General features: G+C 53.7%; 1 protein-coding gene across 1 annotated transcript in view; it reads right to left on the reverse strand.

Moving 5' to 3' along the window:
• The window catches only part of MOV10L1 (Mov10 like RNA helicase 1), a 75,176-nt gene that overhangs the window by 24,939 nt on the left and 35,998 nt on the right, over window positions 1-14,239 (reverse strand). The window contains exons 13-15 of the mRNA XM_062201902.1: window positions 11,296-11,387; window positions 2,192-2,250; window positions 1,021-1,115 (exon numbers count right to left, since the gene is read on the reverse strand). Coding sequence (XP_062057886.1) covers window positions 1,021-1,115; window positions 2,192-2,250; window positions 11,296-11,387 — 246 coding nt within the window. The remainder of the gene's footprint in view (window positions 1-1,020; window positions 1,116-2,191; window positions 2,251-11,295; window positions 11,388-14,239) is intronic.

Below are 14,239 nucleotides of genomic sequence, written 5' to 3' on the forward strand. Positions count from 1 at the left end.
GCCAGCCGTAGCGACCGTTTGGGAAGCAAACCAATGGAAGGAAAACCTTTCTGTCTCTCTCACTCACTGTCTATAACTCTACCTGTCAATTAAATACAAAAAAAATTCCATTCCTTCCTTTATTCTGTGAAAACAATTAAGTAATTGTACAAAGATCTGTGACAGTGCTCCACCTTGCAGTGCCTGATCTGAGTCCTGACCCCTCTGCTTCCGATCCGCATTCCTGTAACGTGCCCACTGGGAGACGGGTCTCTGACGCCCATGTGGGAGGCCTGGACTGAGTTCCCCGGTCCTGGCTTCCACCCACCTCAGCAGTCCTGGCTGCTGTGGGCTTCTGGAGAGTCAACCAGCAGACTGAAGAGCTCTCCCATTCTCTCTCTCTTTATATATACACACACATACACACATACACACACAATGAAACAGGAAAAAAAAAGACAAAGACAAATTCTGCACACAGACTCATAGGCTGCAAGTTCCACTATGGCATGGACAGCTGTCCTCTCTACTAGGAACACAATGGTATCTCTAATTACTAATAAAACTAACAAAAGTAATACTCCACAACAAGACTGGGAACCCAGGACAATATCCGGCAGGTAAGAGGCCTTCTGTTACTACTCAGGAAGCCACTGGGTGGTAGAAGTGAGAAGCAGCCAGCGACGGTCACGGAGACCGTGCACGTGCGCAGCCCTGTGGTGCGCCTCCCTGCGGACATTTCCCATGTGTGCAGTCATGTGAACGTACATGTCTGGGTGTGATGAAAGCCATGTCATTTCTGGGTACCACTGTAGGATCGAACCCTTGTATTTTGCTTTTCTCTACTTAATATACCACAGCCATCTCAGTCTCACATATAATTGCCGATAAACTTTACACTAAATCTCTTTTCAGTTGTTTTTATTTTTCACAGATCAGGCGTTATTTGTGAACTACAGTCCTCATTACACCCCAGTCAGCTGTGTCAGGGACGAATTCATGGACCTTTGCTTAGCATCGGCTTAGGCAGCGAGGCGTTACCTTGGAGGTGAACTGTCCATCCTCTCTGGCATCTTGGATGTGGTTCCACACTGTCACCTGGGGAGACTGCAAAATGATTTCTTCTGGAAACAGCACTTTGAGGACAAGAAGAGCACGGGGGCAGCCATCAGTGAGGAGCTGAGGGTGTGAAGACGCGACACCTGTGCTGGCTGGGGTCACTCCTAAAGGGGTTCACACTCTGCTCCATTCCTTCCTGGACCCCTCCCACACGGCTTCTAAACACAGTGCCACACTCCCACCGCACCTGCTCTGCAGCACAGCCATGTCCTTCTGAGCACAAAGCCAAATCCCAAGGGGAAAAGCAGAGCAAAATGAACGGCCTTCCAATTGTTTAGGTGGGACGTTTTCACAGAGGTGACACAGTAAGAAATTAAGGGGCCAGCCTTGTGGACAGTGGGTTAAGCTACCGCCTGCGACACTAGCATTCCATATGAGCAGTTTGAGTTCTAGCTGCTGCATTTCTTTCTTTTTTTTTTTTTTTTTTTAAGATTTATTTATTTATTCAAAAGGCAGAGTTAGAGAGAGGCAGAGGCAGAGGCAGAGAGAGAGGTCTTCCATCCTCTGGTTCACTCCCCAAATGGCCCCAACCGCCAGAGCCAAGCCGATCTGAAGCCAGGAGCCAGGAGCTTCTTCCAGGTCTCCCAGGTGGGTGCAGGGGCCCAAGGACTTGGGCCATCCTCCACTGCTTTCCCAGGCCAGAGGGCTGGATTGGAAGTGGAATAGGCAGAACTCGAACCGGTGCCCAATGGGATGCCGGCACTGCAGGCAGCGGCTTTGCCTGCTTCACCACAGTGACTCAGCTCCCTGCTAATGGCCTGGGAAGCAGCTGATGGCACAAGTGCTTAGGCCCTGCCACCCAACTAGGAGACCCAGATGGATTTCCAGGCTCCTGGCTCTGGCCTGGCCCAGCCCCAGTTGTTGGGGCCATCTGGGGAGTGAACTAGCAGAGGGAAGATCTTTCTGTAACTCTACCTTTCAAATCCATAAACAAATCTATTTTTAAGGAATTCTATGTGATGGAAGCATTAAAAAAATAAAAACATGGTTCTCACATAGTTTAGTTTCTAACATGAGACTGAAGAGACTACCTCCCAGAGAACCTATAGAACACTCTAGGAAGATGTGACACAGCCACTCTGCAAAACAATACCTTTGACACCTAAGTGGATGACTTGCTCCAGAGCAAAGTGACATCGTCTGCTCGTGGTCCTGCCAGGAAGAAGACAACATAGACATTAACCTTCAGTTTACAACGGTCAGGCCGGCACAGCCAACAGCATCTGCTTACACAGATCCTACAGCCTGAGCGTCTCCCTCAAAACCCAGGCTGGAGTCTCACTGTGCTCCTACAGCCTGAGTGTCTCCCTCAAAACCCAGGCTGGAGTTTCACTGTGCTCCCACAGCACTGGGCGCGGGGACCCCACAGGTCGTATGGCCCTAAGGGCACGGCTCCTGTGACTGCAGATGAAGGCCAGCATCACCCGAGCGGGCTGGTGACAGTGGGGGGGCTCTGTGCCACGTTGTGAGCAGCAAGACGCTGCCCCGGACTCCGGCCTCCAGAACACATGAAGACCACGCTTGTAAAGAAAGACCACAGAGACCCAGGTCTCTCAAGGTCTCAGGGACATCACCAGCAAGCGTGCAGGGCCAGGGGCTGTTATGCAGGCATCTCCATGGAACATCAGAGAAGCAGGAGTCCTCCACAAAGTTTTCAGTGGAAACGCCCTTGGTATCCGGACACTTCTTTTCTGGGAATACTGCTGTTCTCACGCACAAAGTGGACAAGTGGAGAAAGTGAAAACAACTGTGAAGCACAGGGAAACGCTACTTTGTCGACAGGAAAGTTAAGCATTGTTAAGGGTCTCCTTTGAAATTCACTGACAACAACAAAGAGAACAAAAAGTCTATCTTCAATGACGCAAGATCCCCACAGCCCCAGAGCACACACAAGAAGAGAACCTGGCTCCAGCACACAAAGGCACAGAGCCGATGCACATGTGCCTTCCCAGGGCTGCAGCCAGATGCAGAGTTCTGGAAAACTCAGCCTTGGGGGCCCACAAGCTAGCAACACTCTCCCTGGATCATGGGGTGCGCAGTGCAGGACCCACCTCCACCAGTGGAAGCCCGGGGTGTGTGCACACCTTGGTGCAGCTCCTGAGGGGCTGCAGGGCATGGAGGCTGTGGGCTGCTCCTGACTCCGTCCTCTGCTACAGGTAACTCCACTCACAGAGACCAGCCAGAAAAGAACCACCCTAGGACTTAGCAAGATCGACTCTAAGAAGGACAAAAACCTCAGAGCAGATCGGCGAGAGAGGAGCACTCAGGGAAGCTGACCCACAGCCTGCCTTCCCAGACCTCACTCCCGGAGGAACAGCCACCTGATGCTCTGCCACTTCTCCACGGCAGAGAAGGGAGGAAGGCTCTCAGGACCTTCTCCAAGCAACCTTGACAATGACTCCAGAAATGTGGCCAAGACAGAACCACGCTTGCTGCAGACGCACATTAAAGACATCACAAGAATGTCCCCCTCCCCACTTCCTGCCTCCCGCCAGAGATCTGCCCCTGACCTCCTCTCTCCAGACACTTTGCAAAACAGATTGCAAACGAGATAAGCCAAAGGCCTCCAAGGCTTGTGGAAAGCCCCTGGAGCCAATTTCTCGCAGCAACCAGCTAACAGCCCCGCTCTCCCTGCACAGTCTATGAGCACAGACTATAAGAAGAGACTGTCAGCAGGCTATGGGAGTCCTGGCTGCTCCACTTCCAATCCCGCTCCCGCTAATGGCCTGGGAAAGCAGCAGAGGATGGTCCAGGTCCTTGGGCCCCTGCCACCTGTGGAGGAGACCCAGAAGAAGCTCTTGGCTCCTGGCTTTGGACTGGCTCTTCCTCTCTCTGTCTCTTTCTCTGTAACTCTTTCAAATAAATAAAATAAATCTTAAAAAAAAATAAAAAAAGAACAGACTGTCGCCACCTCTGCTTCGATAAAGCAACCCATCTCTATCAAGGTCGGTCTCCGTCTCCTTTTGTCTCCTTTCTGGGGGCCACAAAAGGCCAGAACCCCGAGGTATTTAAACCTAACACACATCAACAGGCCAAGCACTAATTCACCCCCAAGCAGTGATGAAAGAGCATGAGCACAGTATTAGGTAATAAATTCCAGAAACACTTTAAGGAAGGAATTCATTAACATACAAACATACTCACTTTTAGTATACAAGAAGGTTTGATATAAAGTTATTGCTACCGGTGACAGAGGGGAGGGTGGTTGCCGGAGTGAGTCTTGTGGGTTCTTTTCCTCAGCTAAAAGTATAGAAATAAAAAGCCGCTAATCCTCCACCTTGTGGCACCGGCACACTGGGTTCTAGTCCCGGTCGGGGCGCCGGATTCTGTCCCGGTTGCCCCTCTTCCAGGCCCGCTCTCTGCTGTGGCCCGGGAGTGCAGTGGAGGATGGCCCAAGTCCTTGGGCCCTGCACCTGCATGGGAGACCAGGAGAAGCACCTGGCTCCTGCCTTCGGATAAGCACAGTGACTCTCTCTCTCACTGTCCACTCTGCCTGTCAAAAATAAATAAATAAATAAATAAATAGCCGTGAAACAACTTGCCAAGAGGCAGAAACTTTTATTTGATTGGCGGGCGGCAGAGAAGGTGTCTGGTGAGAGGAGAGTAGGCGGAGTGGCCGAGCAGACACTGGCTTTGAGGAAGTGTCCCAGGTTTATAAGGCATTACTGTCTGTTCACTGGGTTATCCTGTGGGGTGCCCACTGGACAGGGGGGTGTTCATGTATGTATGTTGATTGGCTTGGGACTCAAGGAGATAGTGGGGTCTCCTGGAGACTGTCTCTTAGGGGCTTAGCCCCCTCCTCTGCTAGCTCGGGTGGAAGACTGCAACGAACTTGAAGGCATGGTTTAAAACCGCAAGGTCACACAAGATAGCCAGGGTCTCCTGGAGCCGGTCCAGCTCTCCCCAGGGGCCCAGCCCCTTTCCCTGCCAGCTGTGGATGAAAGACGGCACCCACCCTGCAGGTGAGATTTAGAGCTGCAAGGTCACACACGCAGCACAAGCAGCTGCTAGTGGGGAGATGCCAGTCGGTCAGGAGACGGGCTTTCCAGCCACAGTCGCCAGCCTGCTTGTCCAGGACATTCTACCCGTGTCTGAGGGGCCCACAGCCCCCCAGCCCCCCTGGCTGGCCTCAGTTTTCTCATTAAAACACTCCATCGAATTAATAGGTTGAGGAATAAAATGATGATCTGGAGAAATGCTCAAGAGCACTATCTTAAAACAGAACTCGATGAATAATTCCTTAGCATCATTAACACAAAGAACATCAGCTACCAAGTGGCAAACACAAGACAGAGACACAAAGAAACAGAGAACTCCAGAGAATCAGCGCAGCATGGGAGTGGGGGCGGGGCGTCCGACCCCCCTGGGCAGGCGGAGGAGCCGCCCCGGGCACAGAGCCAGCACCAGGACAGGGACACTGGGAGCGGCCGGCTATAGTGAGAGGACGCTTTCTTCAACAGGCTGATACTCACCCAGCACTCAACAGCTCACCGAGAAAAGTCTCAAATCCATGACTTCAACTTCCTCCAAACGAAGGCAGACAAGCAAATGAAACCCAAAGCAGAGAATAAAGAGAAAACCCTGGTGAGTGCCAGGGAGCTGCGGTGGGTGTGGCAAGGGAGGGGAGCAGGCACCCTGAGGAGGGAGGGGACAAGCTGTGCGAGGCCGAGGCCGAGGCCTGCACGCTGGCGCTGGGTGACCTCCTGACTCCACAACCTGACGAAACGCACAGGTCCCTTCAAAGGCACACACGCCCAAGCTCACTCAACAAGAGGCCAATCACCACAAAGAAATGGGAATGCCCTCCGCCCCCCTGGACTTCTGGGGCTGATGTAATACCACACAACATGCGCTTTGTAAAAAACAAAAGGGGGGAATATTAGTAAAATGGTGTGGTTTTGTCTGTGGCATGATTTATGTCCCGGACACCATCCTAGGCTCTAGCCCCTGCCATCATTGCTGGAAGCCAGGTGACCAGATGGCCCAACCACAGGTGTCAGCTCTACCCTACCCTAATGGGATCCACTGCTCCTACTTCTCTGCTCCCCACAAAGGTATAACAGGACCTGCTTCTCACATACGTGCTCTCCCCCCACACAAAGGTATAACAGGACCTGCTTCTCACATACGTGCTCTCCTCCCCCCATAAAGGTATAACAGGACCTGCTTCTCACATACATGCTCTCCCCCCATAAAGGTATAACAGGACCTGCTTCTCACATACGTGCTCTCCCCCCACACAAAGGTATAACAGGACCTGCTTCTCACATACGTGCTCTCCCCCCCCACAAAGGTATAACAGGACCTGCTTCTCACATACGTGCTCTCCCCCCACAAAGGTATAACAGGACCTGCTTCTCACATACGTGCTCCCCCCAACACAAAGGTATAACAGGACCTGCTTCTCACATACGTGCTCTCCCCCCACAAAGGTATAACAGGACCTGCTTCTCACATACGTGCTCTCCCCCCCCCACAAAGGTATAACAGGACCTGCTTCTCACATACGTGCTCTCCTCCCCCCATAAAGGTATAACAGGACCTGCTTCTCACATATGTGCTCTCCTCCCCCCACAAAGGTATAACAGGACCTGCTTCTCACATATGTGCTCTCCCCCCCCCACAAAGGTATAACAGGACCTGCTTCTCACATACGTGCTCTCCCCCCACAAAGGTATAACAGGACCTGCTTCTCACATACGTGCTCTCCCCCCCCCACAAAGGTATAACAGGACCTGCTTCTCACATACGTGCTCTCCCCCCACAAAGGTATAACAGGACCTGCTTCTCACATACGTGCTGTCCCCCCCCCACAAAGGTATAACAGGACCTGCTTCTCACATATGTGCTCTCCTCCCCCCATAAAGGTATAACAGGACCTGCTTCTCACATGTGCTCTCCCCCCCCCATAAAGGTATAACAGGACCTGCTTCTCACATATGTGCTCCCCCCCCCACAAAGGTATAACAGGACCTGCTTCTCACATACGTGCTCTCCGCCCCCCCACAAAGGTATAACAGGACCTGCTTCTCACATACGTGCTCTCCCCTCCCACAAAGGTATAACAAGACCTGCTTCTCACATACGTGCTGTCCCCCCCCACACAAAGGTATAACAGGACCTGCTTCTCACATACGTGCTCTCCTCCCCCCATAAAGGTATAACAGGACCTGCTTCTCACATATGTGCTCTCCCCCCCCACAAAGGTATAACAGGACCTGCTTCTCACATACGTGCTCTCCCCCCCCCACAAAGGTATAACAGGACCTGCCTCTCACATACGTGCTCTCCACTCCCCTCCCCCACACTGGGCTTCCCCCACCCGACAATAAACCTTTCCTCTAAAAGAAAAGAAAGGAAAAGAAAAGAAGAGAAAAGAAGAGAAAAGACGCGCACTTGTTTTTAAAAATCTTTCACGAAGAAAACTTCAGAGCCAGAGGCCTCAGGGCTGAGTCCTCCCCAACACTGAAGGAAGAGCAGACAGCCATTCCACACCTGCTCCTCCAGGAAAGAGAAGCGAAGGGGACGCCAGTGTGTACCATGAACACAGACGCAGGAAGAACAGAATCTTAGCAAATCAGGTCTAACAGCACATAAGAAGCAATCACGGCCGGCGCCGCGGCTCACTAGGCTAATCTTCCACCTGCGGCGCCGGCACCCCGGGTTCTAGTCCCGGTTGGGGCGCCGGATTCTGTCCTGGTTGCTCCTCTTCCAGTCCAGCTCTCTGCTGTGGCCCAGGAAGGCAGTGGGGGGTGGCCCAAGTGCTTGGGCCCTGCACCCACATGGGAGACCAGGAGGAAGCACCTGGCTCCTGGCTTTGGATCGGCACAGTGGGGGGGTGAACCAACGGAAGGAAGACCTTTCTCTCTCTCTTTCACTAACTCTGCCTGTTTAAAAAAAAAAAAAAAAAAAAAAAAGAAGCAGCAGCAATCATATCATGACCAAGCATAGCTTATCCCAGGAGAGCAAGGTTGATTTTTTTAAAAAGATTTATTTTATTTATTTGAAAGACAGAGTTACAGAGAGGTAGAGACAGAGAGAGAGGTCCTCCATCTACTGGTTAACTCACCAGATGGCCTCAACGGCAGGAGCCGCACCAATCCAAAGCCAGGAGCTTCATCTGGGTCTCCTTCATAGTGGCAGGGGCCCAAGGACTTGGGCCATCTTCCACTGCTATCCCAGGCCATAGCAGAGAGCTGGATTGTTAGAGGAGCAGCCGGGACTAGAACCGGTGCCCATATGGGATGCCGGCACTTCAGGCCATGGTGTTAACCCACTGTGCCGCAGCGCTGTCCCCCAAGGTTGATTTTACATTAGAAAACCAACCAGCGTACACAGTGTTGTGGGCAGGGGTTAGGCTGCTGCCTGCAATGCCCGCATCCTGACTGCTCCATTTCTGATCCTGCTCCCCGTTAATGGCCTGGGAAAGCAGCAGATTATGGTCCAAGTGTTGGGCCCCTGCCACTATGAAGGAGACCCAGATGAAGCTCCTGGCTCCTGGCTTCGCCTGGCTTGGTCCAAGCTGTTGTGCGCATCTGAGAGTGAATCAGTGGATGGAAGACTTCTTGCTCTTTTTCTCTCCCCCTCTCTAACACTGCCTGTTCAATACATCAAATAATTAAATAAATCTAAAGAAAGAAAAAGAAATGAAGGAAGGGCAGGAGGAAGGAAACCAACCAGCGTAACCGACTGCTATGATCCGAACAGGATTTGGCTCCCGGATTCATGGTGGACTTTAAGCCTCCAAGTTGTAAAGTGACGGTAGTAAGAGGATGGAAATTCAATCCAGTTACGGGGTCCAAGAGCAGGGCTTGCTGAGGCCCCCATGGCACAAGGTGTGCTTTCAGAAGGCAGCTCCTAGAACAGGGTGACTTCTGAGAGCCAGGTTGGGCCCAACTGCTGTCTCTGGATCCTGCCTCAGCATGTGACCCTCACCGTGCCACGCTCTCATCTCATCAGACGCCAACGTCACCTTGAACTGCGCACTTCCCAAACCGTAAGCCAAAATACATCCACACCTGACAGAACCCTGTATCCACTCTCACTGAAAACTCTCAGAAACCTGGAACCCACTTCCTCTACCTCAGAAAGGTAACTGCAGTACAGCTACAGCTCACATGGTTTTAAAGGACTTCAGACTGAAAATTCTGCTCTACGATCAGGAACGAGGTCTGCTCAACGCTGGCAGAGCTCCTAGCTGGTGCAGTAAGACATGGAGGAACCAATCAAATACATCTGGAAGACATGACGCTGCCTCTGAACGAGTGACTGTGCAAAAAATCCTCATGTAACCTGTAAACAGAGCAGGCTTAGGAAGCTTGTATGATACAACATAAATACACAAAAACCTACTGCCTTTATAAATGTAAGTTCTAGAAAAAGCAATTGAAGATCAAGTTTAAATTAGTTTAGAAGAGGATTAAAACTTTACAAAGTAACCACAAGTCTAACACAAGGTATGAGAAACCCACATACTGAAAAGCACTATTCTGTCCTTTGCGAAGGGACCACAGGAGCTCCCTGGCTCCTCCCACCCCAGGAGGACGTGAGACGGAGACGGCACCGAACAGGAACCAGGAGGCGGCCCTCAGACACGACAGCAAAGAGCACGCACAAGCGGCAAGTGAGTGTGCTGCAGGTGCTGGACATGAGTCCCTGCAGAAACACAAATTAGAACCAGAGCAGGTGTCCCCGGCTGGACAGCGGCACGCTCTGGGGAAGTCACCGCGAATGCACCAGCCTGCGGCTGCCCCTCCTCCGCCACGATGGTGAAGGCTGCTGCTCCAGCTGCAAACCCACCTCCTCACACGGCTCCATCGGGCAGCCTCCCGCCCGACACTCAGTGCTTCTCTCAGCATCTGCACAGGCGCTGGTGGCTCCCCAACAATGGAGTCCCCTCAGTGGCCTCTCCAGCTACCAGGCTCTCTGCACCTTGTCCTCACTTCCACGGCCAAACACCTTAGAGAGAACCAACTACCTCGATCCATGACGCACCTGCCCTCCACATATCCCAATCTGACCACAGCCCCAACACGAGACGAGACTCGAAAGCACCACTCTAGCAAAAACCAATATGACATTACAATCAGCCTTTGTTAATCAGATTTTTTTTTTTTTTTTTGGACAGGCAGAGTGGACAGTGAGAGAGAAAGAGACAGAGAGAAATGTCTTCCTTTGCCGTTGGTTCACCCTCCAATGGCTGCCATGGCCGGCATGCTGCGGCCGGCGCACCATGCTGATCCGAAGTCAGGAGCCAGGTGCCTCTCCTGGTCTCCCATGGGGTGCAGGGCCCAAGCACTTGGGCCATCCTCCACCGCACTCCTGGGCCATAGCAGAGAGCTGGCCTGGAAGAGGAGCACCGGGACAGAATCCGGCGCCCCGACCGGGACTAGGACCTGGTGTGCCGGCGCTACAGGCAGAGGATTAGCCTATTGAGCTGCGGCACCGGCCTAATCAGAATGTATTTTAAACAAAGCTGTACAACAAGAGAGGAACCTAGGAAGAGGTAGGCACAGAGCACAGGAGAATCGCCTGCACGTGAGGAAGATCAGGTAGACTGTTCAACAAAGAGGGCAAAAGAAGGCACTTCAAGGAGACCAGACTTTTATACAACAAACACGGAGATTCTCAACTTCCAAGCAATCAGAGAAATGTAAACCAAGACAGTGCGCGATGTGAGCGCCACACAGCCACCGCAGAAACCAGGCTCCTGGAGGACGCACGAGTGCACCGACAGCAGCACCATTGCCGCCACCTGCGGAGTAACAGCAACACACAGACAAGGCGGAGGAAAACTGCCCACCCACAGGAAACCGGACAGGGCACAACGCACACAACAGCCTGGGATGCAGCTCAAGAACACGGAGAAACCTACGGACATAATGTCAGTGAAAAGTGCAACCCCACAAACTACAGATGGTAAGTTAGCCCTTTTGTAAAGTTCACAACCACAGAATACGCTGTGCAGACACGCAAACTCCTTTTCAGAAGTAAGGAAGAGCACAACCCCCTGTAAGGGCTGGGGAATGAGGGAGGGAGAGGGAGAGCCGAGCCACAGCACTGCTGTGCGAGTGAGCGAGCCGCTGAGAAAAGGGCCAGCACCCCCACCGCGCCCCCACGGCGCCCGCCATCTCCACACCCTCCAGAGAGCCAGGTGACTCCCTCCCTCCTGGCAATGGAGAAACGCGCATGAATCACCTGTTATATGTAAACTCCACGTCCATAGGTTCAAAGTTATATGTCTGTTCAAATTCTGGATTCAGTTTAAGAGTTACATCTTCTTCGTGAATCTAAAAGAGAAACACACCATTTGATTTCTAGACATTCTACTTGATTTCTTGGAATAATTTTATATCTATATCCAGCAACACACTATGAGAAACACACTTCACAGATTTAAGTCAAAATTTTAAATGTCTGCAAAAGCAATTGAAAAGGACTACATATGCCATTAAATCTCTCACACAGGAGGGGCGACATCCCCACTCCCAGCGGCAGCGCCAGCTAGACTGTCCCAGGGGCCCTCAGGGCAGGGGTCTGCGGCTGCAGCTCTGCCTCCACATAAAGGTCGGCCACGACCCCTAGTGGTAGCACAGGGAACTGCGGTCTGTGGGAAGCCTCCCTTGAGGCTAGGTTCTGTATTCTCTTCCAGACCAGCAGGCAGCAAGGAGAGGATGAGGGCGTGTGGAGGAAACACAGGAAGCAGAACCCTGAGCTGACACAGGAAGCCCAGAGCCCTCGGGTGGTAAGGAGGCGCCAGGCAGCGGGCTTCCTGAGGGCCAGGAGGCTGACCTTGAGCCTGTGACCTGGATGAGGAACTTACTCTCACCAGCAGGGCTTTTTGCTCTTGACACACAACCACAACCCCGACAAGGAAACCGGTTCTGCAGAGGTGTCTGTTTCCAAGTTAAGAGACATGAGGCCGGCGCCGCGGCTCACTAGGCTAATCTTCCGCCTGCGGCGCCAGCACACCAGGTTCTAGTCCCGGTCTGGGCGCCGGATTCTGTCCCGGTTGCCCCTCTTCCAGGCCAGTTCTCTGCTGTGGCCCAGGAGTGCAGTGGAGGATGGCCCAAGGCCTTGGGGCCCTGCACCCCATGGGAGACCAGGAGAAGCACCTGGCTCCTGCCTTTGGATCAGCGCGGTGCGCCGGCCACGGCAGCCATTGGAGGGTGAACCAATGGCAAAAAGGAAGACCTTTCTCTCTGTCTCTCTCACTGTCCACTCTGCCTGTCAAAAAATAAAAATAAAAAAAAAATAAAAATAAGAGACATGAAAACGGGTCTACAGTCAGGGAAATGATTGCCAAGTCTGACAGTTCAGGGCCCAAGGACATCACACACTGGCAGGACCCCTTATGGAAAGCTGAACCACCACACATGTGAAGTTAAAAACAGATGAGCAGGCACCAAGGGACACCGAGGGACACGTCAGGGTGATGCTGAAGCACACTAAGCGTTCCTGTGAGAAACAGGGCTGGGGCTGGCGCTGTGGCACAGTAGGTTAACTATCCACCTGTGGCACCAGCATCCCATATGGGCGTCAGTTCAAGTCCCGGCTGCTCCTCTTCCAATCCAGCTCTCTGCTATGGCCTGGGAAGCCAGTGAAAGATGGCCCAAGTCCTTGAGCCCCTGCACCCACGTGGGAGACCTGGAAGAATCTCCTGGCTTCAGATTGGCACAGCTCTGGCCTCTGTGGTCATTTGGGGGGTGAACCACCAGAAGGAAGATCTTTCTCTGCCTCTCTCTCTTACTCTAATAAATAAAATCTTCAAAAAAAAAAAAAAAGACGAATGGGGAAGAGTGCTGCCTAGTGTGTCCCAGGCACGTGCTCCCAGCAGACAGAAGCCATGGCTGGGCCTGCCAGCACGGCTAGCACAGGAGCCCTCCCTCCCCAGGACCCCCACCTGCAGACCCACAGTGGCAGCCCTGTGTGAGAAGCCTGGGCTCCAGCTTCAGTGGCCAGCCACACCTCCTGCACACACCACTGCGGCCTCCAGCTTCAGTGGCCAGCCACACCTCCTGCACACACCACTGCGGCCTCCAGCTTCAGTGGCCAGCCACACCTCCTGCACACACCACTGCGGCCTCCAGCTTCAGTGGCCAGCCTCACCTCCTGCGGCCTCCAGCTTCAGTGGCCAGCCTCACCTCCTGCGGCCTCCAGCTTCAGTGGCCAGCCTCACCTCCTGCGGCCTCCAGCTTCAGTGGCCAGCCTCACCTCCTGCACACACCACTGCGGCCTCCAGCTTCAGTGGCCAGCCACACCTCCTGCACACACCACTGCGGCCTCCAGCTTCAGTGGCCAGCCTCACCTCCTGCACACACCACTGCGGCCTCCAGCTTCAGTGGCCAGCCTCACCTCCTGCACACACCACTGCGGCCTCCAGCTTCAGTGGCCAGCCTCACCTCCTGCACACACCACTGCGGCCTCCAGCTTCAGTGGCCAGCCTCACCTCCTGCGGCCTCCAGCTTCAGTGGCCAGCCTCACCTCCTGCGGCCTCCAGCTTCAGTGGCCAGCCTCACCTCCTGCACACACCACTGCGGCCTCCAGCTTCAGTGGCCAGCCTCACCTCCTGCACACACCACTGCGGCCTCCAGCTTCAGTGGCCAGCCTCACCTCCTGTGGCCTCCAGCTTCAGTGGCCAGCCTCACCTCCTGCGGCCTCCAGCTTCAGTGGCCAGCCTCACCTCCTGCACACACCACTGCGGCCTCCAGCTTCAGTGGCCAGCCTCACCTCCTGCACACACCACTGCGGCCTCCAGCTTCAGTGGCCAGCCACACCTCCTGCACACACCACTGCGGCCTCCAGCTTCAGTGGCCAGCCACACCTCCTGCGGCCTCCAGCTTCAGTGGCCAGCCTCACCTCCTGCACACACCACTGCGGCCTCCAGCTTCAGTGGCCAGCCTCACCTCCTGCACACACCACTGCGGCCTCCAGCTTCAGTGGCCAGCCACACCTCCTGCACACACCACTGCGGCCTCCAGCTTCAGTGGCCAGCCACACCTCCTGCGGCCTCCAGCTTCAGTGGCCAGCCTCACCTCCTGCACACACCACTGCGGCCTCCAGCTTCAGTGGCCAGCCTCACCTCCTGCGGCCTCCAGCTTCAGTGGCCAGCCTCACCTCCTGCGGCCTCCAGCTTCAGTGG

This window comes from Lepus europaeus, chromosome 10 (assembly GCF_033115175.1).
Source record: "Lepus europaeus isolate LE1 chromosome 10, mLepTim1.pri, whole genome shotgun sequence".
NCBI lineage: Eukaryota > Metazoa > Chordata > Mammalia > Lagomorpha > Leporidae > Lepus > Lepus europaeus.